This window comes from Leucoraja erinacea, chromosome 26, assembly GCF_028641065.1.
Source record: "Leucoraja erinacea ecotype New England chromosome 26, Leri_hhj_1, whole genome shotgun sequence".
In the NCBI taxonomy this organism is placed as follows: Eukaryota; Metazoa; Chordata; class Chondrichthyes; order Rajiformes; family Rajidae; genus Leucoraja; species Leucoraja erinaceus.
Genome location: NC_073402.1, coordinates 14,885,377 through 14,910,864, shown reverse-complemented (window position 1 = coordinate 14,910,864; position 25,488 = coordinate 14,885,377). Strand labels below are relative to the sequence as shown.

General features: G+C 43.3%; 1 protein-coding gene across 1 annotated transcript in view; it reads right to left on the bottom strand.

Annotated features, from left to right (window-relative positions):
* LOC129709671 (disks large-associated protein 2-like) overlaps positions 1-25,488 on the bottom strand; it is a 562,214-nt gene that overhangs the window by 60,759 nt on the left and 475,967 nt on the right. Inside the window, exon 5 of the mRNA XM_055656173.1 lies at positions 15,273-16,367. Within this exon, the coding sequence (XP_055512148.1) occupies positions 15,273-16,301 (1,029 nt within the window). The 5' untranslated portion in view covers positions 16,302-16,367. The remainder of the gene's footprint in view (positions 1-15,272; positions 16,368-25,488) is intronic.

The window sequence follows — 25,488 nt, the reverse complement described above, 5'->3', positions numbered from 1 at the left end:
TAGATGTAACACTATATTCTACCCTCTGTTCCCTTTCTCTTTTTGCATACCTGTTGTACTCATGTATGGTCTGATTTCACTGGATAGAACACTAAACAAAGTATTACATTGTATGTTGGCACATGACAATGAAAGACCAGTCCCTCAGCACCACTTCATGGCACTAACCCCGTATCCCTTGATTCTATAATATCTACAGATTTATTGACATCTGCATTGCAAATATTCAGTGATTAAGCCACCACTGTCCTTTTTTTCTGCCTCTATCCCACATAGCCAATCTTTTGTCAAGAAACTCAGATCCCGAGTTCCAAACACAATAGACATAAATGGAAGCCGGTATGAGCCAGTAAGGCATCTCAGCAAGAATTAGATACAAAAATGCTGGAGAAAATCAACGGGACAGGCAGCATCCCTGGAGAGAAGGAACAGCAGATGTTTCAGGTCGAGACCCTTCTTCAGACTGAAACGTCACCTGTCCCGCAGAGTTACTCCGGCATTTTGTGTTTATCTTCGGTTTAAACCTGCATTTGCAGTTCCTTCATACACATATTAGCAAGAAAGTGGCTTTTACCTTCAGCCAAAAAAAAAGGACAAAGTAGGCTATGTTTCTTGAGACAACTGTAACAACTGTATCAGAAAAATATTACTTTCACTGCTGTAGACATCTCAACCTGGGTAACATCACCCTTGCCCCTGGCAGAGAGGTTCTTGTTTATCGCATTGCACCCATTAAGCACTAGTTGCCAAATGTTCAGGTGCTAGGCTATACATATACTGGATTATATGCAAAACCAAGCAGGAGGGGGGGGGTGTGGGAAGAGGGTGCCCTCTCTCCCATTGGTACGGAGCTTTTGCATTTTTCAGCTTGAAATTGTGCAATATGGTGCATACTGTAGCGAGTCTTTTAACTTACCCTTGAATGCAATATTTATGCTTTAAATTGAATTAGCTATGAATAAAGTTAGGCTAAATTACATTCCACAGCAGAGCAACAGGCTGATCAACAGGTGCAGCACATGAATGATCTTAGTATATTCATGTATGGAAAACAGATTATATTCAAACACTTGGACCATGTTGACCAACCTGGGTCTCACTGCACACCTGGTACTACTACTGACCCTGACTCCAGTTGCATACCTTCTCTCATTCCTGATCCTGAGTCCAGCCTTACACCTAGTCCCCTAATCTACCCTGATCATACTGCTTACCTGCTTAGTTTCCCAGTGCTGAACACTCCCATTGTCCCAGCGTTGACAGCACACCTAGTACTATTCCAGACCTTGACTCTGGATACACACTTGGCCTTGCTCCTAGCCCCTCTGTACTGACAATATATCTGGCCCGCACATAAAGCCCCATATCTGACCCCCCGGACTTAACCTATTACGTTCAAGACACAAAATTAACACAATTTACACAAACATCTATCACAGTGAATCTCCTCCTCACTGGCAAAGTCATTGTCTCACCCCTGTTTTCCATTCTTCACCCGATGTTGAAGCCCCCGGCGGGCAATGGCAAGTCCTGCGGCTGTGAAGGCCGCGCCGGGCGATGTAAGGCCCTGCTCCAGGTCTTGATGTTGGAGCCCCCGGCGGGCGATGGCAAGTCCCGCGGCTGTTAAAGCCGCGCCGGGCGATGTAAGGCCCCGCTCCGGGTTGTTTTCAAGCCCCGCAATTCGGGCAGGAGAAGTTGCCGTTGCAGGAGCTCTGAAAAGTGGTCTCCCACTGGGGACCGGCTCCCGATGTCACCGTCCACCAGGCCTGCGGCTGGAGCCTCCGAACCTCCGAAGTCGGGGCGCAGCCATGCACCACCACAGTTCTCCACGCTCCGAAGCCGGCCAGCTCCAGGATGCTGAGTCTGCAAGCTCCGCGACTGGAGCCCCCAGGTCGTTCCGGTTGGAGGCCCCAATGACAACGGAGACCCGACAAGGAAAAGGTCGGGTACCCCGTACAGGGAAGAGATTTAAAATATAGCAGGCAAGCAGGATGCTTTCTCCAACCACCCCTATTTGAAGGCCACTATCTTCCAACACTTCTACACAGTGCTTGGTACCTACTTCCAGCAGCCACTGGTTGTCCTCCAGGATGCACCGAGCCACAGCCTGGTCCATGCTGGTCATCAGGGCGAATTCAGCACAGAGACTCTCATGGCAGCGGCACAACGCTTCCGACGAACGCCCGGGACTCTTACACTGAGACGGCTCCATGGCCGGAGCTGTAGTGAGCCACTCGCCAGCCCCGGCTCCCCATCCGCATCTGCCACCGCCACTCCATCCCTCCCTCCTCCCCAGCTCTCCAACACCTGCGGCCCATGCAGTTAATATTAGTTTTGAAATTCTCATTGGTCACTGAATTTCTCAGGAAAGGCCATGAGAAATTCTGTGATCAGCGTGAGAGCGTGAGAATTTGGTGAAATGCACGAGTCTCACGCTCAATGCGTGAGAGTTGGCAGCTCTGCATAAGTGTACCAACAGATTTTATGTTGAATTGTCCATTAGAGTTAGGTGGGAATTTAAAGATTCGGAAGAACTTGGGGACCTAGCTACTATTCTATTGTTGCACTTCATGTTGTCAAAACAGAAGTTGAAAGCAATCATGTTGTACAAGTGAGATATCAAATAGAGATACAAGGAACTGCGGATGCTGATTTACTAAAAGAGCCACAAAGTGCTGGAGTAACTCAGTGGGGAAGGCAGCATCTCTGGAGATAGACACAAAGCAGTGACCCCAGGGCTTTGTGTCGATCTTCAGTATAAACCAGCATCTGCAGTTCCTTTCTACACACAGCATCACTGGAGAACCTGGATAGGTAACATTTCCAGTTGTGTCCCTTCTTCAGACCAGGAAGGAGGGGAATTTATTGATGGATGCTACATGGAATGAGAATTGTTTTAAAAAGCACAAATCTGAGATTATTCTTAGCCCTAATGAACTCCCAGTTCATGGCCCCTTCTCATTCTCACACCAACCTGTATATCCTTTGTCTTCCCAAATGCCAAGGTGTGGACAAACCCAAACTAGCATCTGTAAATACAATGTGTATAAAATCATGAGAGGAATAGAATAGATGCACGGAGTATTTTGCCTAGAGTTGGGGAATCGAGGTCCATAGGGCATAGGTTTAATGTGACGGGGGAAAGATTTTATAGGAATCTGAGGGGAAACTTTTTCATACAAAGGGTGGTTGGTGTATGGAATGGGCTGCTGGAGGAGGGAGTTGTGGCAGTGACTATTGCAACGTTTAAGAAGCAATTTGACAGGTACATGGAAAGGACAGGTTTAGAGGAATATGGGCCATATGCAGGCCAGTGGGACTAGTGTAGATGGGACATGTTGGTCAGTGTGGGTAAGTTGGGCAGAAAAGCTTGTTTCCACACTATATGACTGTGACTCTATGAGTAGAACAATACCTAATACTCTGCCTGGGTAGTCTCCAACCTAATGGCATGAACATGGAATTATCGAGTTTTGCCTGTGCTCCTCACTCTCTACTGCTGATCCAGTCAGGTTCACCAAACCACCCTCTGTCACCCAGTTTGATTCACCTTCGCCAACTAGTTCCATCTGCCAATTACCCTTCCTGATTCAACTTACCAACTTCCATGCTCAGCAACTGCTCCCTTGTGTCACCACTTATCATCCTCCAGCCTCTGTCTTTACCTCCACCCTCCCCACCACACATCTGCCCCCCATCTCCTACCATCCCCTTCCTCACCTGGTTCCAGCTATTGCCTGCCACTCCCTGTCTCACCTCTCCCTCTCACCTATCTATATGGCTACCTGCCCTCTACACACTTTGTGCTCACGCAGGGCCTCGACCTGAAACGTTAACCATCCCTCTGCCTCCACAGATGCTGCTCGACCCGCTGAATAGCGGGTTTGCTTCAGATTCCATCATCTGCAGTCTGTTATGTCTCCAAGGTCACACTGACTTGATTAAGAAATTATAAAGCACATCCTACTTCAAAAACAAAATTGACGCATTTGATATATTTCAGAAATGGAATGGCCAACATGATTCCAAAGTTTACGTGTTATGTTTTGAAGAACGTCTGGAAGAATATTTTTGCTTCAGGTAGACTGAAAGAGCTCAATGAAAGGTGCTTTCACAATAATAGGAGGTCGTTTTTGAGCTTGAGCTAAAAGCCAGTGGCCATAGCACAAATCACATGCCTTGAATAAGGTCAGATACATGTACTTCTGCTAAAACACATGTTTCCATTACACGATTGGATATAACTTGATTGATGAATTAAAGGATACTATTTGCATTAGGTGGAATGAATTGATTAGAAAAGGAATTCCATACTGGGGCTAGTGCACTTAAATATCACTTTGGAAATTGGCAGGCAAAAAAAAATCTGTTTTGGAAAAAATGTTTCCATGTAGCCTCCCCACAGTAATTTTACTTCGGAGTCACGTGAGTGACTACGTGAAGAACCCACCCAGCGCGCAGGCGCGGCATTACGTCAGCAGTGCAACAGCGGCAGCAGCTGGAGCCAGGCTCTCCAGCTGCAGCATAAAGACGAGACCTCAGGTAAGTGCCTTTTTTGTTTCAGAGTCGCGCTAGAGAGAATAATGGCCTCTCGCAAGCGACCAGCCAGGAGGACTGCCTGCCCTACTCCACCCGAGGACGGGTCCATAGCGGGACGGCAGCCTCTCGCAGCGGAGGAGCTTTTTCAACGCTCCCGCTCACCCGACACCGAGCCGCCCCCAGTGCTGCAAATCTCGACGCCCCGCACAGGGAGGAAGGCGACACAGAAAACCGACCGGCCGGTGTCCTCCGATGATTCGGAGGAACGGGAACACTCTCCCCCACCGAAAAGGGGAGACGTTCGGATGAGCTGCATGAGGCAGCTCCTCGAACGTATGATTAATGAGGAGATGCGGCATCTCCCAGGAGGACGGGCTTTGGCCTCCTCCTCTCCACACCCTTCTGTACCCTCTATATTCGAGGGCAGTAAGGGAGGCCAGGACTGGGCTGGCCTATCCCAAGGGCAGGCGGAGGATATCGTCAGCATGCCGGGCGTGCCGGAAGAAGAGCTACTGGGTGTAGTGGGCCGATATGCGGCACCACCAACAACTGGGATGGTGTTGCCACCCAGAATGGCGGCAACTATAAACAGGCTGTCCAACAACCCGCTGCAGGACAAGGCTGTCCAGCAGGCCCTTGACAACTACATCGCGCCCGAAAATTGCGAGGCGCTGAAGGTCAAGACGGTAAATGGGCAGATCTGGAACCAGCTGGGGCAGCACATAAGGGCTCAGGAGGTAAAAATGCAGCGAGTCCTGAAGCTACACTCAGCAGCCGTCACCGCCTTTGCTCGGTCAGTTGGGGAGGAAGACCTGACCATACCCCAGCAAGATGCCCTCGCACTGATGTGCGGCACCACGTACGAGCTAAACAACCTACGGCGGGACAACATCAGGCCTGCCCTCAACCCAACATATGCGGGCCTCTGTAAAGCTCCAGCGCCCGAACGACAGGCGCTGCTATTTGGTGCGGATCTGCCCAAAAGGCTCAAGGAGTTGGAAGAGGCGGCAAAACCAGTAGGCCTCATGAGGGCAGGGCCAGGACCGAGCAGGGCGAAGACACCCAGTTGGCCGCACGCCTCGGCAGCCACCAGCAGATACCGAGCTGGTGAAAGCCTGGTGACCGCCTCCCACTACCCCCAGTGCTCTTTTTTAGAGCGGGGCCCAGGGCGGAGCCGTGGGAAGATCCGCCGCCCCACCGCAGCACCAACACGGACAACCTTGGGCCAGACCCACCGGAAACGACCCCACAAGTGAACATGGAGGTAGGTGGGTCTGGTTCCTGTCAACATACACAGACAAAGGGTGTAGTATTAACAGGGGGACGTTTGAGGTTCTTCAAGCATGTTTGGTGCTCCCTTACTAACAATCAGTTTATACTCAACAGTATTAGTGGATACAAGATTGAATTCAAACCAGGCGTAGAACCGCCAGTTCAGCACATGCCCCAAAGGGTGTTCCTTCCCTCGGCAGTTGAGAAGGTAGAAGGACAAGCTGAACTTGATCGGCTCGTGGCTAAAGGCATCATAGAAATGACCACACACGAGCCGCAAGAATTTGTATCAAATATTTTTCTCAAAACTAAAAAAGATGGTGGATGTCGCATTATTATTGACCTGACATCACTTAATCAGTCTGTTGAGTATCAACATTTCAAAATGGAGACATTTGTCACTGCCAGACAACTGATCTCCAAGGGATACTACATGGCAAGCATAGATATCAAAGATGCTTACTATTTGGTACCCATTCATAAAGATTACTTTAAATATCTGAAATTTATCTGGAGGGGCCAGCTATGGCAGTACCGAGCTTTGCCCAATGGTTTAACGACAGCTCCCAGACTATTTACGAAAATTCTTAAAGTGGCCATGAAGAAATTGAGAGAATTAAAACATTTAGTAGTGGCCTATCTGGACGATGTTCTCATATTAGGAAGAACACGGGATCAAGCTGTCGCAGGAGTGTTAGCCACTAAACAACTCCTTGAAACTTTGGGTTTTATCCTCCACCCAGATAAATCAATATTGGAGCCTACTACTAACATGGATTACTTAGGCTTCACTATTGACACGATTCACATGACTGTCACTCTGCCCAGAAACAAAACAGCTTCACTCATTGAAGCTTGTAGCCATTTAATTGCCACACCGCAACCTAGAATACGGCATGTAGCCAGAGTTATTGGCTCTATAGTAGCAGCATTTCCGGCTGCCCAACATGGGCCCTTGCATTATCAAAATCTCCAAAGAGCAAGGACTCATGCATTACGCCTTCATAGGGGGCATTATGATCGCAAAATGGATTTACCCGCTGAAGCCAAATTAGAACTTCAGTGGTGGGTTGACAATATTTGGCACAGTCACAGTCCTATCACCGTAACCAATCCTAACATAACCATTGCAACGGATGCCAGTGCTTTAGGCTGGGGAGCTACTAACTCCAAAGACAGCACAGGTGGCAGATGGACTAATTCAGAGGCATCGCTACTACACTCACTGGGCATTAACTTTTTGGAAATGCTCGCCGCCTTTTATGGGCTAAAAGCATATGCATCTGGTATGCGACACGTGCATGTTAGAATTATGATCGACAACACTACGGCAGTATCTTATATCCAGCACATGGGTGGCATTAAATCAGTATCATGCGACAAAATTAACTGCTATAATCTGGCAATGGTGTGTCGAGAGACATATTTGGCTATCAGCTGCCTATTTACCAGGCAAGCTAAATTTAGTGGCGGACACCAGGTCACGAAAATTCAACGACAACATCGAATGGATGTTGGACCCAAAATCATTTGCTAAAATTATCAAGCAATATGGTACGCCAGATATAGATTTGTTTGCGTCTAGGTTAAATCACCAACTACCCATGTATGTGGCTTGGGAACCAGACCCAGAGGCAGCAGCGGTAGATGCCTTCACGCTGGACTGGGGAAATTTCTTTTTCTATGCTTTCCCTCCCTTCTGCCTCATCAGTCGGGTACTCCAGAAAATTCAGGCAGACTCAGCCTCTGGCATTCTGGTCGTGCCCGACTGGCCTACCCAACCATGGTTCCCAATGTTCCACGACATGGTGGTAGAGACACCAATGGTCCTTCAACACCACCCCCAATTATTGACTCACCCGGTAACTGGCATTAGCCATCCATGCCACCAAAAATTGAAACTCCTGGTTTCCAGATTTTGAACAGGCCTTACCGGGGATTGGGGTTATCAGACAGAACAATCACCACCATGTCGGCATCCCTGCGAGTTTCCACTAAGAAACAGTACCTGACCTTCATCAGGAAATGGGAACAGTACTGTCTGGACGCAGGGACATCCTACACGACGACTTCGATCTCGGATGTGCTGGAGTTCCTGGCCCACCTGCACCATGATCTCAAGATGAGCTACAGTGCCATCAACACGGCTCGGAGCGCACTGTCCGCATATCTAATGCCGATAGAACAGCATAGTGTGGGATCCCACCCTCTAGTCATCAGACTCCTTAAGGGGATCTTTAATACCAAACCCCCTACGCCTAGATACACTCACATGTGGGATGTGAGTGTAGTTCTCACACACCTTCGAGGTTGGCCTCCGGTGGGATCCCTGAGCCTGGAACAGGCCACTTACAAAACCCTCATGCTCATGGCGCTTGTCTCAGCTCAAAGGGTCCAGTCGCTCCATCAGCTTAATCTAAACTACATGGTGACCACCCCAGATACCATTACTTTCACTATGCCGGGGTTGGTAAAACAAAGTAGACCAGGTACATCAAACTCCCCGATGATCTTCCGGGCTTACCCTCCAGAACCTAGGCTGTGTGTGGTGACCCACCTTCAACATTATCTAGACACTACCCAAACGCTAAGAGGGAGAGAGAAAGCCTTATGGGTTAGCCACAGGAAGCCTTTTGGACGGGTAACCAGCCAAACATTATCCAGATGGTTGAAACAGGTCCTCAGCATGGCAGGGATTAACACTAATGTTTTTAAATCCCATTCAACCAGGGCAGCGTCCACCTCAGCGGCGGATAGGATGCAGGTTCCCCTCGACCACATCCTCAGAGCAGCGGGATGGTCAAGGGAATCGACATTCCAACGATTTTACAACAAACCGCTGATGGAACAGGACGTCTTTGCGGATACTGTTTTACAAACCGCAAAGTTATGATTTAAAGCCCATGGGAGCTATTTTGTTTTTGTTATAGTTAATAAATATTTCTTTTATAACTAAACAAACTTGTTGGTCTCTAGCTACCACTTCCTCCCTCGATGACCTTTCGGCAGTGAGTGATATAACTGTTACACGGTTTGAAATCACAGACCTTTGAAGTCTTCACGTAGTCACTCACGTGACTCCGAAGTAAAATAGTAAGATTAAACGAGTACTTACCAGTACGAAGTTTGATCTGTATTTTATGAGGAGTTACGATGAGGGATTACGTGCCCTCCGCTCCCACCCTCATTATATAGATCAAATTCGGACTAATGTCTCGTTGGTCTTCACTATCTTTACTTCAACTAGTGTCTATCTGTGATTCCACACCGCTGCTTGGAAGTATGCCGCGCCTGCGCGCTGGGTGGGTTCTTCACGTAATCCCTCATCGTAACTCCTCATAAAATACAGATCAAACTTCGTACTGGTAAGTACTCGTTTAATCTTACTATTAAACACCACCGTCTTTTAAGAACACAGCTGCTGCTTTCACGGTGGATTGCCACTGAAATTGGCAAGTGATCGCTTCCATTGATACGTGTGCAATGATACAGTGCATTCAGAAAGTATTCAGACCCCTTCACTTTTTCCACATTTTGTTACGTTACAGCCTTATTATAAAATGGATTAAATTCATTTTATTTATCAGCAATCTACACACAATAGCCCACAATAAAAAAGTGAAAACAGGTGTTTAGAAATTTTTGCAAAATAATTAAAAATAAATAACTGAAATATCACATTTACATAAGTATTCAGACCCTTTACTCAGTACTTTATTGAGGCACCTTTGGCAGTGATTACAACCTCAAGTCTTCTTGGGTATCACGCTACAAGCTTGGCACACCTGTTTTTGGGTAATTTATCCCATTCTTCTCTGCAGGTCCTCTCAAGCTCTGTCTCTGCAATGCTCCAAAAAATGATTTCCCCAGATCTGTGTCTCAACACAATCCTGTCTCGGAGGTCTACAGACAATTCCTTCGTCTTCATGGCTTGGTTTTTGCTCTGACATGCACTGTCAATGGTGGGACCTTATATAGACAGGTGTGTGCCTTTCCAAATCATGTACAATCAATTTAATTTACCACTTGTAGACTCCTATCAAGTTGTAGAAACATCTCAAGGATAATCAATGGAAACACGATGCACCAAAGCTCAATTTTGAGAGTCACAGCAAAGGGTCTGAATACTTACGTAAATGTGATATTTCAGTTATTTATTTTTAATTATTTTGCAAAAATTACTAAACACCTGTTTTCACTTTTATATTATGAGGTGTTGTGCGTAGATTGATGATTTAAAAAAAATGAATTTAATCCATTTTAGAATAAGGCTGTAATGTAACAAAAATATGGAAAAAGTGAAGGGGTCTGAATACTTTCTCAATGCACTGTACTCCGTAAATAATGTTACATGCAGTCTTTGGGACTTTTAGTTTACAGTAACAAAATTAACTTAAAGTTACAAGAAAAAAAATCATTTTATGAAAATCCTGCATAAAAAAAACGAACTTTATTATTGTGACTAAATCTCTCCAGCTCCTAATAATCCCTTTTCTCCATTGGCACAATTGTTTTATAATATGATTTTCTGTAACAAAAGGTTTCTTTGGAACAAAACTATCTCATTATAGCAGAATGATCTGTATTTGCTTTTTCTTCAGGATTGAGAGTGTGAGACAAGCTCCTTGAAAAATAGCAGATTCAGAGGCAATTGGTGCTTTCAAGAAATAACTCATTTGATATTGTTTGTGAATGAATGCTGCGGGTAGGAGCATTGCCTTCGACTATTTGCAGGAGGACTAGCAAGAAATTTGTATATTTTAAGGTAGCAGAAAAGCAGCAGATGGCATGTCAGATTAGGGAAATTATCTTTGGCCTTCAATCTGCCCTTTACCCTCTTTGGATTTCCGCATGTACCTTTGACAACACCCAAACATATAGCCAAGCTCTGCAGGATATTTACGTTTTGTGACACCTGTACTTCAACCCTGCTATCCATTCACAATGAGATGGTTGAACAAAAGCTCTGTGTCATGGTTACTTCAAAGACCAATTTCAAAGTATGCATTTTGAGAAGAAAAAACAAAAAATCAGAGGAAGCAATTTCCTTCATGATATTCTGGGTTACATAGCAGTGCCAATGAACCTTCTGCGTTTTCTTTGATAATATTCATCCAAGAACTATGTCTGTTTAAACACTCTGATCTGTACGTGTTAACACTTTTAAATGGCTCAGTACATCGCTATCTGTATTCCAGGGGAGAATGTCAAAGTTCAGTAATACATCTGTTTGGCTTTTTATTCTTTTGTATTATCGTCTGGTTTGTAATGGACCATCTTGCATCTATTCCATGTCAGCTAATCTCTTATCTACTCGTCACTTTGGTTTAAATGGCCATTTTCGGAGACATGTCATGAATTATGAATATTTACGCAGTATCTCCTTAATTGAACATTTTCAATTAAGAGTTTGAATGACAGCTGGTATGATCCATAAAGGAACTCTGAGACATCCGATTGGTAACAATTTGTGCAACATTTTGGAAGAGTCTTGGGTTGTGATCGAGAAAATGAACAATTTGCATCCATTTTTATTTGATTTTTTAATCAATATATTTATTCAGCTTTTAGGCATATGAATACCACGTGAGTGCATGATAGCCCATAATCAACTGCACTTAAGCAGATTGTGATAAGTCACCTTCTCGAATTGCATCATGATAGCAGATAGCGTCCTGGACTAGTATTCAGAGGGCAGAACCTGGAGATGGAAGCTTGGATTCTACCATGGTTACCAAGGAATTTGAATTCAAATACATAAATACATTCAGAATAAAAAGTACATGTCAATAATGAAACTATTGGATTGCCATATTACAAGTTTTAGGTTCATTTATGTACTTCAGGAAAGTAAATTTGCCAAATTCAGTGGCCTGCTAGTGGCTCCAGAACCAGAGCGATCTAAACAGTCTCTGCTTATGTTTATTGCTGAGATATGTTAATGTGCAGATTTCATGCATACTAATATGCTGCAATGAGCTTGATGCTCATTAAACAGCACCAAAACAGTAGTGGAACTCACGTTAATTTAAAAGCAAGCTGACGAAAGCAGTATTTACAATGAAACAGGTAGACTGAATATTTTATAATTTCTAATGCTTCGAAATGTGGTCACTTTGTGGTATTATCCGCCTGTCGAGGAGATGAATAGATCAGAGCAAATCAAAATTTAGCTATATCTTAAAATGGAGGAAATAGCATAATAAATGGTTAATAGGCTGGATAGCCTTTCTTGCTTCCTATTTCTAATGTACCTCCATTACATACCCTGCACAAGTCCTTCCCAGTCTAGCAAAATGAAACCATCCTTACCCTGACAGCTGGTAAAAGTCCAAACGGAGGTCTTAGGCTAAATCCAATTAACATACGATTACAAAACGCAAAACGACACAGCACTAGTTGCACTAACTTGGGAGTCTAACTTGGGCCGGGTGGCCTAATACTACTCCTATTCTTTATGACCTTATGAGTCTCACTCACAAAGAGCACCAAGAACTACTGGTCTGGGGAATGAAAATGTCAGCTGTGACAGGGGGAGTGAAGGTCAGTGGCAAAAGCATTTAAATGGAGGTTGGATAATGCATCCTGTTCCATGGGGTGGGTGAATGGACAGTGAGTGTTTCTTTGCCAGGATCAAATAGCCAAACATACAAAAGGAAAACACTAAGGCACTCCAGTAGATGCTGCACGGACTGATGGAGAACCTTAATTATTCACACTAATTGATTGCAGCGTTCTTTGCCATCTTTTTACAGACTATTTCTGGAATGAGCAAATTAACAACAGGCTATAAATATTGCAACAGTGCTGCAGGGTGTTTAACTGTAAATGAGGCACTTTGTTCCTCATTAAAGTGACGATCTTTGCTAACAATTTTTGTTCTTGAAGCAATGATCAGTTCCAGGTGATGCTTGTCAGCTTATTGATAGGCGTCTGATGTAACCAAGTAGATTGTTCTGCTGCAGCTTAACCTGTCCATCAGGGTTAAAGGATCATCTATCAATCAGATTTGAAAAGACCATACCAACCATTCCTTCAAAATGCTTGAAACAGGGATTGGAGACAATTTAGTGACAAAGACGGCTAAAGAAAATCAAAACTAGGCCTAAACACTACTGGTGCTAATTCCTGGGATGAATGTGTAGTTTTATGGTGAACAGCAAAATACATTAGAACGAAGGGTAGATTTAGTAAAATACATAAGACCATGAGGGTTAGGGGTTGGGAATTAGGAGTAAAGATCAACCTTAACCTAATGTAGGACTGGGTAGATGTTAATATGTTTCCACTGATCTTGAACAAGGAGACAATGTGGGGGATAATCATTGGAAACTGAGATGCGTGGAAATATTTTCACTGATGTACTTACTATTCTATGTTCGATGTTAAAATTGTGAATTTCTGGAATTCTCCATCAAGGAGGATTGTGGAGACAGGATTATTGGGGGGGGGGGGGTCTCACCCCTGTACCCTTTTAAGTCAACTTTCTATTATCACCACCACATCATACTCAAATATGGAAATCTGCTCCTGTAGTTGGACTTGATGGGGCGAAAGGCCTAATTCGGCTCCTATAATTTATGAACCTATGAAAATACAAAGCTACCTGTCTGTAACTGTGGGATTTTATGGGACTGAGTTTCTGACCCATTTCCTCCCCACCTCTGTGATGCCATTTGATAACACCCAGATTTTCCCCTTATGCTACTGAAACCCTCTGCTCTGCCTGCTTCAGCCTCTGACTCATCACTGTTCTATCCAGCATGAATTTCGAATGTATCCTGCATTCAATTCGGATCATCTATGGACACAAACTCCTCTTTTTTAAATTGTCTCTCGACCCCCCTTAACTTTAAATGTCCAGTTTTTCTGTTGAGATAATTTCCAAGATTTCACCTATCCTGACCTTTGTAATACCCAGTCCTGCTCCTGGTCCATAATCACCACACAGTTTTCTGATCCTTCCCACTTGTGCTTATGGGCCCCACAATTTCTTACTCTGCTCCTGTCTTAAGAGCGTCCATAAATAATCAGCCTTTATTTCTCCCTCCTGTATCTCCTTGAAGTTGCATTCATTTCTCCCCATTGCTCTGCTGAAGTACTCCTGGCATGTTTCTACATTATAAGCACAAAAAATGCAAGACACAATATATTTGCATATGTAATTTTCCACATATCCTGTAAGATGTTTACGCAGGATAGGGACATGCATATTGCCTCTCATTAACTATTACCATTTAAGGAAGCACTTCCTCGGCATTTTAACAGATTCATTCTTTGATACGTTTTAAAAATATTTTACCTCATGACTGTTTTTCAATTCTGATCTAAGCAGTTCAGTTTACATAACATAGCTGCACATATGCAATAGTTAAGTGAAAAAAATATTAATCCCATCTAATATGCAAACAATATAATTCCCTTCATTGCAAAGTTGTAAAGTTCAATAGGTCTTCTTTGTTTAACTAATGCCAGAGGACTAACGCAAAGTACGAGGAAAATATTCAAAGTTACCATATGATTAACTTTTAGATCCTTGTAGAAGTGAATAGCACGTCAGCTAGCCTGCTTTTGATAAAGTTCATCACATTGAAAAACGTGTATTTTGATGTAGAGGAATTAAAATCAGTGCCAGAAAAGAACTGCAGATGCTGGTTTATACCCAGGATAGACACATATAGCACTGAAGTAACTCAGCGAGTCAGGCAGCATCTCTGGAGAAAAAGGAGGGGTGAGATAGTTCCCGACCCAAAACGGCAACTATCGTTTTTCTCCAGAGATGCTGCCTGATCTGCTGCGTTACTCCAGCACTTTGTGCCTCTCAATTAAAATCAGTTCCTTGATTGGAGTGTCACAATTACCATCCATGTGGGGTTAATCACTGAATAATCTCTACTTCCCCTTTAGCAAATACTGTTTAATGAGGTGGTACGCAGGTTCAGTTTTGAACAAGCATCTTCTCTCTACTCACTGATGATGAGCCACAGTGGGTCCCGAGAGGAAGTTCAACATGGTAATAGACGAGTCTGAAGCGTAGATTGGCTGATTTAGTATTCACATGCAGAGGATCCAAAAGTCAACCATATGGCAATTGAAACGCATTTGGGAGAAGTCATCGAAGAACTGTACAACTTAAATGCAATGAGCAGGAAGGAACTGCAGATGCTGTACGGTTCAGAATTGCAGCTTCGGTTTACACCGAAGATGGACACAAAGTGCTGGATTAATTTAGCAGAACAGGCAGCATCTTTGGATAGAAGGAATGGGTGACATTTCAGGTCGAGAAGGGTCTCAAACCGAAATGTCACCCATTCCTTCTATTCAGAGATGCTGCCTGTTCATCTAAGTTACTCCAGCATTTTGTGTCTATCTTCAAATACAATGTCCTTGAATAAAGGTTCCATGGATTGTACATGTTGATGATCCTGTTTCTAAAGCTGGCATAATGGTTTATCACCTACCTGAAGATAATGATAAGCTCTTTCTTGTGCCTTGATATCCTGTAGCATTGGTTTGTCTTGGTTCAGGCCCGAGCTGGGATAGGCCTCCCGGGCTTGGCTTACTGTCATGGTAGACCATGCACCACGTTTTGTGTGCTGTGAATCAGCCAGCATTGGCATGGCCGCACAAGCTAAACATTTCCCTTCACTGCTGCTTTTTAAGCTCTTCATGGTCAAATCTCTGAAGGCACTTTCAATGGGTTCTGTACAGTATTGGGTGGACTGATCCATAGAGTGCCTACTGGAGCCGGCAGTTACCATATAACTGCTGTCGCTGTCGAGGTTGTCATCTGAACTCCACCAGCCAGTGATCTTGGCTCTGTGCTTGGACTCCGATTTGCGTTCCTTGCTTTTACTCCTTTTTGCTGATCTCGACTGGTGGTGGTGGTGTTGATGGTGTTGGTGGTGATGATGGTGGTAGCTGTCACCACCTCTTCCCTCTCCCTTCGTCCCATTTATGTTTCCTTTCGAGGGGGCTTCCAGGGAATGGGACTTGGCGAAAAGCTTCTGCACGGAATGGACCAGGTGGCGGATGCGGCTGGGACTCTCGCTCCGCTGCTCTGCCGAGCTTGCCCGTTGGTACTGCAGTGTGTGGAACCCATCGTGGTGGAGGGGCAACTGCTTCTCAAACTGGTCCAGCAGGTTGGCGGGCAGCCGGTTGATCTTGCTGGCCGTGTGGGTGGCAGCCATGCAGTCATCACAAGACTCATACTGCGGGTTGTGGTGCATCCTCGGAAAGGTGCTGCTGGACGACATCTGTTCATTCATGCTAACCTGCGCTGCAACGCATTCAGCGGGCATGGTGCCTCTCGACCCGCAGTAGTGATGGTCCATGGAGCAGGATTCGGTGGGACTGAGCAAATACGACTGCCTCGGGTCCTGGCTGTGATGTAGGTAATCATGGGAGTGATCGCTATCCTCAGGCATACAATGGCATGTGTGTGCGGAAGAATGTTGTGACTGGCTCCGACTCCCATTATATCCCTTCATTGTGTCAATAAAGCACGCAATTTTCCTTCATTCTTCAGGATTGCTCTGTACTGCTAGCCTCACCATCTGTAAAAGAGTTCAAAGCCACAAATGAAAACGTGTTAACATTATCACTGTAGTTCTTGAAATTTCAAAAAAATACAAAATGAAGCTACAAAAAAAAACTTGACAGAAATATCAGAAAACATTGAGCAATTGCAATCTTTAAAGTTTATTAGAACCATCCAAATTGTGGAAACTCAATGGTGATCTTTACAACAATATTTCACTGCAGACTTCCAAGTCACCAGCAGCTTTCAAATTAACACTTCAAAGGTTTATAGACTCATTTGACATTTCCTGCTTGACCTTGTAATGTCTGATTCTAATAAACCCCCTGAAGCAGAGGGGCAGAGGATGCTGTTAAGATCTTTTCAATCCACTGGATATGTGCAGAATGCCTTAGCTTAATGTCTCTTCACAATGCTGTGCTCCCTCAGCATCACAATGAAGTATCAAGCCTGCATTAGATTCCCAACCCAGGTTTTACCAAATAAGCAAAATTGATATTTGGCTTTTGGTAAAGGATCTTTAAAATTATCTCAATATAAAGATAGCCACAAAATGCTGGAGTAACTCAGTGGGTTAGGCAGCATCTCTGGAGAGAAGGAATGGGTGACATTTTGTGTCGTGACCCTTCATCAAACTCAGGGAGATATATTGGAGTTAAAATTTCTCAGAGTTTAAAAATATCTATTATTTGCCTTTGGTCACCCAAAAGGTAATTTAGTGGAGAGACACAAAAAGCTGGAGTAACTCAGCGGGACAGGCAACATCGCTGGAGAGAAGGAATGGGTGACATTTCTGGATGAGGCCCTTCTTCAAACTGGGAGACGGAATGGGTGATGTTTTGGGTCGAGACCCTTCTTCAGACTCAAGTAATTTAGTGGGACAGATGCCATATTTTTTATGGACAAGCAGCATATGGTCATGATAGTACAATCAGCTTGTGTGGCGATGATTGGCTAATTTACCAGCCGTTCAAGCTTAATGACCATGCAGTCTGATGTGACTGAGCTTGATTTAATGTACATAATTATACCCAACTATTCTTCATTCACTGCGTTGTTCTGGAGAAATTATCCTGCTTTATTCCATTTGCCACTTTAATGGAGTAATAGTTTAATGGAGTAAATTGACTCTGTATGCTGCATAGTAAGTCATTTGGTACGTCAGAAATCCCACCACAACTCCAATTAATTAATTGACACAGGGTTGACCTGAAATCTGATTTATGGAAATAACCACATTTTCATTCAAATAATGAAATGAAAATCAGGAGATTGGATAATGGGTATGTTCTCAGCCTGCCCGTCTCCATTTGTCTGGAAAGGAATCTAATTATGAGTAAAATAAAACAGTTAACATTTCAGATCATGACAAAGGTTATCGTAGCAAAATGCTCACCCTTTTCTTTTCTACGTCTAATCTACTACGCATTTCCAATACACTCTGTCAGTGTGAAGAAGGGTCCCAACCCAAAACGTCACCCATCCCTTGTCTCTGGAGATGGTGCCTAATCTACTGAGTTACTCCAGCACTTAGTGTCTATACTCTATTATACTAGAATTAAACCATTTTCAGTTTTTTGGTTTTGGAATATCATGAGTTAGATTTTTACAAAATTTGCAGTGAAATAAATCGAAATACCTTCGCATTTTCAATGGGAAAGGTGTCACATTAAATCTGATTTGATGACCTAGATGCTGAAGCTAAATCCCAATTGCTTTCGTAAGAGCTGGGAAAATGTTCAGTCTATGAAGGTTCCATACAAGAGCTGTGATAATCATTTACTTTACCTTGCCACTAATTTAATAAAACTACTTGTTCCTATTTGTAAAAGTTACAATTAATACATTTAATTATAATAGGATAACAAGCTGACAGCCAGCCAATGATACCAAGTGCTTTCTTTCAATTGTCAAGGTGCATAAAAAGTAGTATCAATAGGGCTTTTACAAACTTTAATACGTTTGATAGTGCAGTGATTAACTTAGTGGACCAGTAGTTTATGTCTGGATCATTGATCAAGGGGAACAAGACAGAATCCCATCATAGCTGCTGCAGAATTTAGATTTAAAGAAATAAATACATTTGGAATTGAAATTAAAAAACAAGCTCATTTCAGTAGTGACAACCATCTTCTTCTTTATATTGAGTCCACACACAAGATTAGAAGTTGTTCAGCCAGAAATGAACACACTTCTCAGCATCTGCATACAACGGTGTTTGTCTTGTCGCTTCTTGTGCGTGGCGGTGGAAAGATTGGTGGAAACAGGGCCGCGACGTGAACGCTCTTTCCTTGACCCCAGTGACAACCATGAAACTACAGGATTGTTTCAAAAACCCATCAGGTTCAATAATGTTCTTCAGGGAAAGAAATCTGCTGACCTTTGTGACTCTTGGCTCATCAACATGGTTAACTCTTAGTGTGTAGGAAGGAACTGCAGATGCTGGTTTAAATTGAAGATAGTCACACAATTCTAGAGCAACTCAGTGGATCAGGCAGCGGATCTGGAGAAAAGGAATAGGTGACGTTTCGTGTCCAGACCCTTCTTCAGGCTGAGAGTCAGGGGAAGAGGTACTAAGAGATACAGATGGTGGTATAGAGAGCGACAGAACAAATTAATGAGCAGGGGGAATCACAGAGGGGGAGCAGGAAGAGAGGATGTTGCAGAGCTCTCATCAGAGAGAGGAGGAGAACTTCTTCAAAGTAGGCATACCGTGAGAAGAATTGCAGAGGAGCAGATACTGGTTTTAATCGAAGATAGATACAAAAAGCTGGAGTAACTCAGCGGATAGCTGCCTTTTCAGTTCAGGAGCAGTAAGTCAATAATGGGCATTAGGTAATTAAAACAAAGTTCTCACATTTTGGGAAGAAAATGCATTTTTTGAGGTTCATTTCCAACACATATCCAATACAGCAGCATGGGGAGGAACTCCCACCCGCTGCTCAAATTCACAAATATTCCTTTGGAATGTTCTGCAAGAATGTTTATGTAATTTGCTCACATGTTACTTTCACTCAAGGCTTTTTTTTAAAACATAACATTATTCTAAGCTGACGTTGACTGCATATTCAGCTTCATGTGAAATAGAATCATTGCTGCAGCACATTTGGAATGTGGGAGGAAACTGGAGTACCCGGAGAAATCCCACACAGGTCATGGGGAGAACGTACAAACTCCGTAGTCAGGATCAAACCCGGGTCTCTGGCACTGTAAAGCAGCAACTCTATCGCTGCACCACCGTGCCATCCTCTAAGTCTAAGGGACTCCACCACATTAGTTGATTTTTGACCAGAAACAAAAAATCACTGGCAATGAATCTCTTAACTGTTGGTCCATGGGTTGGATAATCTGACCCATTGGCCACAGCGGGGTAGCAGGAACCAAGCCATACGTAATTAGGCAGTCTAATACAAATGCCCCAGTCAGCATTGTGCTACGATTAGACCGGGGCAAGGTTTTGCTGACAGTCAAGCCTTTACACCAGTATAAGGGACTCTGCCTTCAGAAACATGGAATACATAATATTGAACATATATAATTCTCCGATTCCATACTTTTCCTCAACATTTCAAAATCAAAATAATTAAGTGTGTTAAATTTTAAGCAAAGAAAATAACAATTGATGTTAGAACAAAGCTTTTAGCAGACTCTTCATACGATACGGCTACTGATTGATATGTTTTCTGGTGGCTGGACAGCTAAACTAATCTCATGCTTGGCTTTTATAGGAATATTATACCATAATTTAAATTAATTAACTACAAACACAAACATATGTCAAGTGTTGTGATTTATAAGTGGTTTCATCGCTTAAAAAAGAGCTTTTTCTTTACTCCATTACAGGTTGTGGGTGTGGGTGTAAAACCAGCATTTATTATCCATTACTAATTGTCCTCAAACTGAAAGGTTTGTAAGGCAGTTAAAAGATCAATTAAAAGCCAACATTGCTCGCGTGTCTGCAGTTACTTACAAGATGGCGAAACTGGGTAAGGAAAACAAAATTTAGCGAATCAGATGAGTTTTTGGAACATTTTTGGAGTTTTGCAGTTACCATTGTAGATTTTCAAATTTATTTAAGTAAGAAAGCTATCAAGGTGTGATTTGAATTCATGTTTCCAGATAATGGTGCAAATATCTGTGAATATTAGCAGAGTTCCATAACAACATGACCACGGTACCCATTATATGAAATAAAATACAGGAACTCAGAGCAGGTTAGACCCATACACGACTCAGTTCATTGGCTAATGGATAGCCCAGTGACGACACAATATTATTTATCCAAAACATAAAACTATCCCTACTCAAAGGATATTTTTTTAAAGAGTAAAGTGGATGGAAAGGGTATCTCCAGAACAACACACTGGAGCCAACACCTCAACTAATATGGGCATTGCTCCGCATAATAGGGATTGATGCCCCTCTCACCCTGGCCACAAACTCTTTGAATCACTTCCCTCTGGAAGGCGACTCCGGACTGCCAAAGCTGCCACAGCCAGACATAAAAACAGCTTTTTTTTTCCATGAGTAGTAGCTCTACTCAATAACCAAAAATCTGTAGCCTCCTTTTGCTCTGGTATTTTATTTAATTCACATATTTAATCAATAATGTTTTATTATTAATGTTTAATTGTTTTATGTGTCATTCCCAACTATCACTGTATGTCGTTGTCACTTGCGGGCGCAGCACCAAGGCAAATTCCTTGTATGGCCATTAAACTAATTAATTAATTAATTAATTAATACATTAATAACAAATCCAATGTTGATGTACTGTCATTGTCACAGATGGAGTGAAATTGTGATTATGGTCAAGTCGCCACAATCTGAGGAATGAGAATAAAACAAACAAACTCTTGGAGGAACACAGGGGGCCAAGCAGCATCTATGGAGAAAATGGACAGACGACGTTTCAGATTGGGATACTTCTTCTGACCCTGTCATCAGACCTACAGCAGGGAAATTGCTGTTGTACTCTGGTAGACTGAAAAATATTTTTCTGCTCAGATGAGTTGCATTAGTTTGGGTTGGGAGGATATGCCATCTGCACCTCTCCAGGAGCTTGAACTACAGTTTCAATGGGAACTAGTCACACTTCAATGATCCCCTCGACTTTGTCAACAGGGATTAAAAGTCATCCACCATTTTTTCTTCTTTCAACACTTTCCTTTGCAACCACAGGGGTGCAGCACTTGCTCTGTTATCTCATCTCTTTTCACCATGAAGTGAAGCAACAATTCACTCAGACTTTTTTTCCAATTGAATGTATTTCATTCAGTGCTCAAGACATGATCTGCTCCCTGCTGAAGAAACCAATCCAGATTGGGTGAACACTTTGCAAGGTAGTCTGCAAGGGAGACATGGTGCTTCCAGTCACCCATCACTTCCATTCTCCACCCCACTCCCACTGTGACCACTCAGTCTCTTATATTGTTCTAATCATGCTCAAAATAAGCTTGAGGAACAGCACGGTTGTTGTTCCTAATTAGGGCAGCACAGTGGCGCAGTGGTAGAGAGCTACTGCCTTACAGCGTCAGCGACCCGGGTTCGATCCCGACTACGGGTGCTGTCTGTACGGAGTTTGTACGTTCTCCCCATGACCTGCGTGGGTTTTCTCCAAGTTCTTTGGTTTCCTCCCACACTCCAAAGATGTACAGGTGTGTCAGTTAATTGGCTTTGTGTAAATGTAAAATTGACTATAGAGTGTTAATGTAGGGTAGTGTTAATGTGTGGGGATGGCTGGTCAGCACGGACTTGGTTGGCCGAAGGGCCTGTTTCCGTGCTGTATCTCTAAACTAAACCAAACTAAACTAAACTAAACTAAACCTCATTTTTCATTTGGCGGTATATTGGAGCCTGGAACTCACCATTGAATTTAATAATTTCAGTTAACACTTCCTTTTGTCTCTTTCCACAGATGTAGTTGTACGTTTCCAGTTAAATGTATTTCCTTTTATCACTTCGGTTTCTAACTGCTAGTTTCCGAAGCGATTGTTACCGTGGCAACTTTGCACCTTGCACCTTACCATAGGCATTCCCTGTCTTTACCCTCTGCCTGCTTGCAACATTCTTCTTTTCTCACCTTTCCAGCTTTAATGAAGGGTCCTTGACCCAAAGCATTGACTCAGTTTCTCTGGGCACAGATGTTACTTGAACTCCTGAGTGATTTCAGTGTTTGTTTCCGGCATCGACTGCATGCATTATTTAAAATTGAATAAATAATTTATGCTCCGTGGAATTGTATAGGATATAAAAAGGTGTGCGTTTGTGATAGAATTCTCAAAGGGGATTCAGGACCTCGCAAAGATCATGACGTTTTATTTTCTTGTTGGCCGGGAAAAACTATCTTGAAGCAGCCATTCAAGTTATCATTCGTAAACCACTCTGATTTCTTGGTTTGTTACTTCAACAGAATCAATCTCCTAAATGATCTTTCCATAAAATCACTGCGAGCCGACAATTATCCAATAAGCTATGAAAGGGAAATGAAAAGTCCCTACAGACAAATTAAATAAACAGGGTAGAAAAGCAACAAGTCTTTTTACTGAATTATCTCTCACCTTGTGTCGTTCTTGGCACATTCTCCCAGTAACGGCCTTGATCTAATACATGGTTTGAAGCACCAATTATTATTGTATGCGGATAATTATTCACAGGGTGAGCCGAAGGTCGGACATGTCATAATACTCTAATTGATTAGCCTCTTGGACGGTAACATAATGAAGGTGAAAGATATAATATTGTTATAACAGGATACCATGCATAACCTACATGTTATGATGAGGGCACAATCTATTTGAGGTGGTGGACATTTTCACATGCTCTATGCCAATTTTTAGAGGATTTTGAATTAACTTTGGGTAGATATAATTACTTTAGATGACATGACAAAATAATTTTTACTTGTGTCAGCTTTATGTCGCCGATAGTGAGCGGTTTTGAGTTACAGTGCTTTCAAGCTTCACAACAAGGCCTTCAGGTCTTAATCTACTTTAGCATTTCACTGTGTATTACTGTGGAAGCTCTGCTCTGTTGGAAGTGGCATTTTTCAAATGTGGGATTACATCAAGCTCCCATCTGTGTTCCCGGGTCAGTATAAGATTCCCCCGCGCTATTTGAAGTGTAGCTTAACTCTCCGAGAGTTTTGGATAACACCTTTCCTTTAATTAACATCCAGAGACCAAAATATCACGTCCACTCATTTGCTGTACTTTGAACAAGATATTCAGGCATGTGCTGTGGATGTATGAGGAATTGTGACAATGCAAGATGTATCTCGAAAGAAATCTGTAATCAAATATTAGGGCGGCACGTTGGGGCAGCAGTAGAGTTGCTGCCTCACAGCGCTTGCAGCGCCGGGGACCCGCGTTCGATCCCGACTATGGGTGCGGTCCGTATGGAGTTTGTACGTTCTCCCCGTGACCGTGTGGGTTTTCTCTGAGATCTTTGGTTTCCTCCCACTCTCCAAAGACGTACAGGTATGTAGGTTAATTGGCTTGGTGTATGTGTAAATTGCCCCTAGTGTGTGTAGGATAGTGTTAATGTGTGGGGATCGTTGGTCGGCGCGGACTCGGTGGGCAGCAGGGCCTGTTCCCACGCTGTATCTCTAAACCAAACTAAATATTCAATGGCAGCACAATTCTATTGTCAGGAAAGTTGAAATATTATTATTAAGAAGACTTTATGTGTTTGCACATCTTAATTTGATTTTAAAGAAAGTCCCATTTCTATCTCTTTCCAAACATACAATGAGCAGGTGAGTCCTCTTGCAGAAAACTACGAGTGCCGCTTATTGTTCCCATCCACTCTGTAGATATCGGTAAGGTCTCCACGTTCGGGCTACAGGGATCTTGTGCTATTAGGGCCCTCCACAGTCTCCCTGTCTCGTCATTGATATTTTTTTTAGAAGAAGGGTCTCAATCCGAAACATCACACATTCCTTCTCTCCCGAGATGCTGCCTGATCTGTTGAGTTACTCCAGTATTTTATGTCTATCCTCATTGATATTGCCATCCTTGTCTCACAATGATAGGTGGGTAACTTCAGCAATTCTCAGTGCAATAAATTACACTTCAAACAATTTGAGCAAGGCATTCTTTAAAACAATGACAACAAAAAAATGGAAAATTAAAACAAACTGCAGATGACGGAAACCTGAAATAAAAACAGAAAAACTGGAAACACACAACAGGACAGGCAGTATCCGTGCAGAGAGAAATGGTTAACCTTTCAGATTTAGGACTCTTCATTAGAACTGAGAAAGTGAGTAAAAAAAGATACAAAGTGCAGGTTCCACTTAGGTGATTTTTTAGGCGATTGCTGGCGACTAGGCTGTCGCCATACGGTCGCCGGGGTATCGCCTGTATGATCGTGAGTAATCTCCTCAGTCGCCCAAAGAGTCGTAGCGTTTTTCTGGTCGCTGTTGGATTTTGAAATGTTCAAAACTAGTCGTAGCTTGTCTTCTCCTGACGTAGGTGCTGTCGTAGGTTGTCGCCAAGATGATGTAGGTCGTCGCCAGGTGATGTAGGTTGTCGCCGGTGCTGACTTTGGTGAATTCCATTGTCGTAGTCACCGGAAGTCGCCTAAAAAATTGCCTAAGTGGGACAGGCCCATTAGTCCAGTCGCCGTTTTATCGGCGACCTGCTACGACTATGACAGTCGGCCGGCAGCAGTTGCCTAAAAAAAATTGCCCAGTGGGACAGGGGCCTTAAGGCATCATCCTTGGCGAGGTGATTTTTTTGTGTCGGGACCCTACAAGAATTTTTGTAACGTGGTGTTCGGGGGAGAAATCTGGAAGAGAGGAGGGGCAGGACAAAGCATGCAGATAATAGATGACATAGGTGAGGGAGGGGGGGGGGGGGTTGGGGTTGGTGGTTGTTGATAGGCAGATTGCTGGACCCAACGTGATTCTCAACCTGAAACATCAACTATCCACACTCTCCAGGAATGCTGCCTGACCTGCTGAGTTACTCCAGCTCTTTGTGTCTTTTTGTTTCTACTTTGTTTCTACAAGAAAACAAGTTAGTTTTAGATCATTCATTTTTCTCTTTCAAAATTATTATAATGGATTGAACACCTGAAACACACGGCTTTCTTTCTTTAAATCCTCATTCTCAGAGTCTTGGGGAATGCATCGG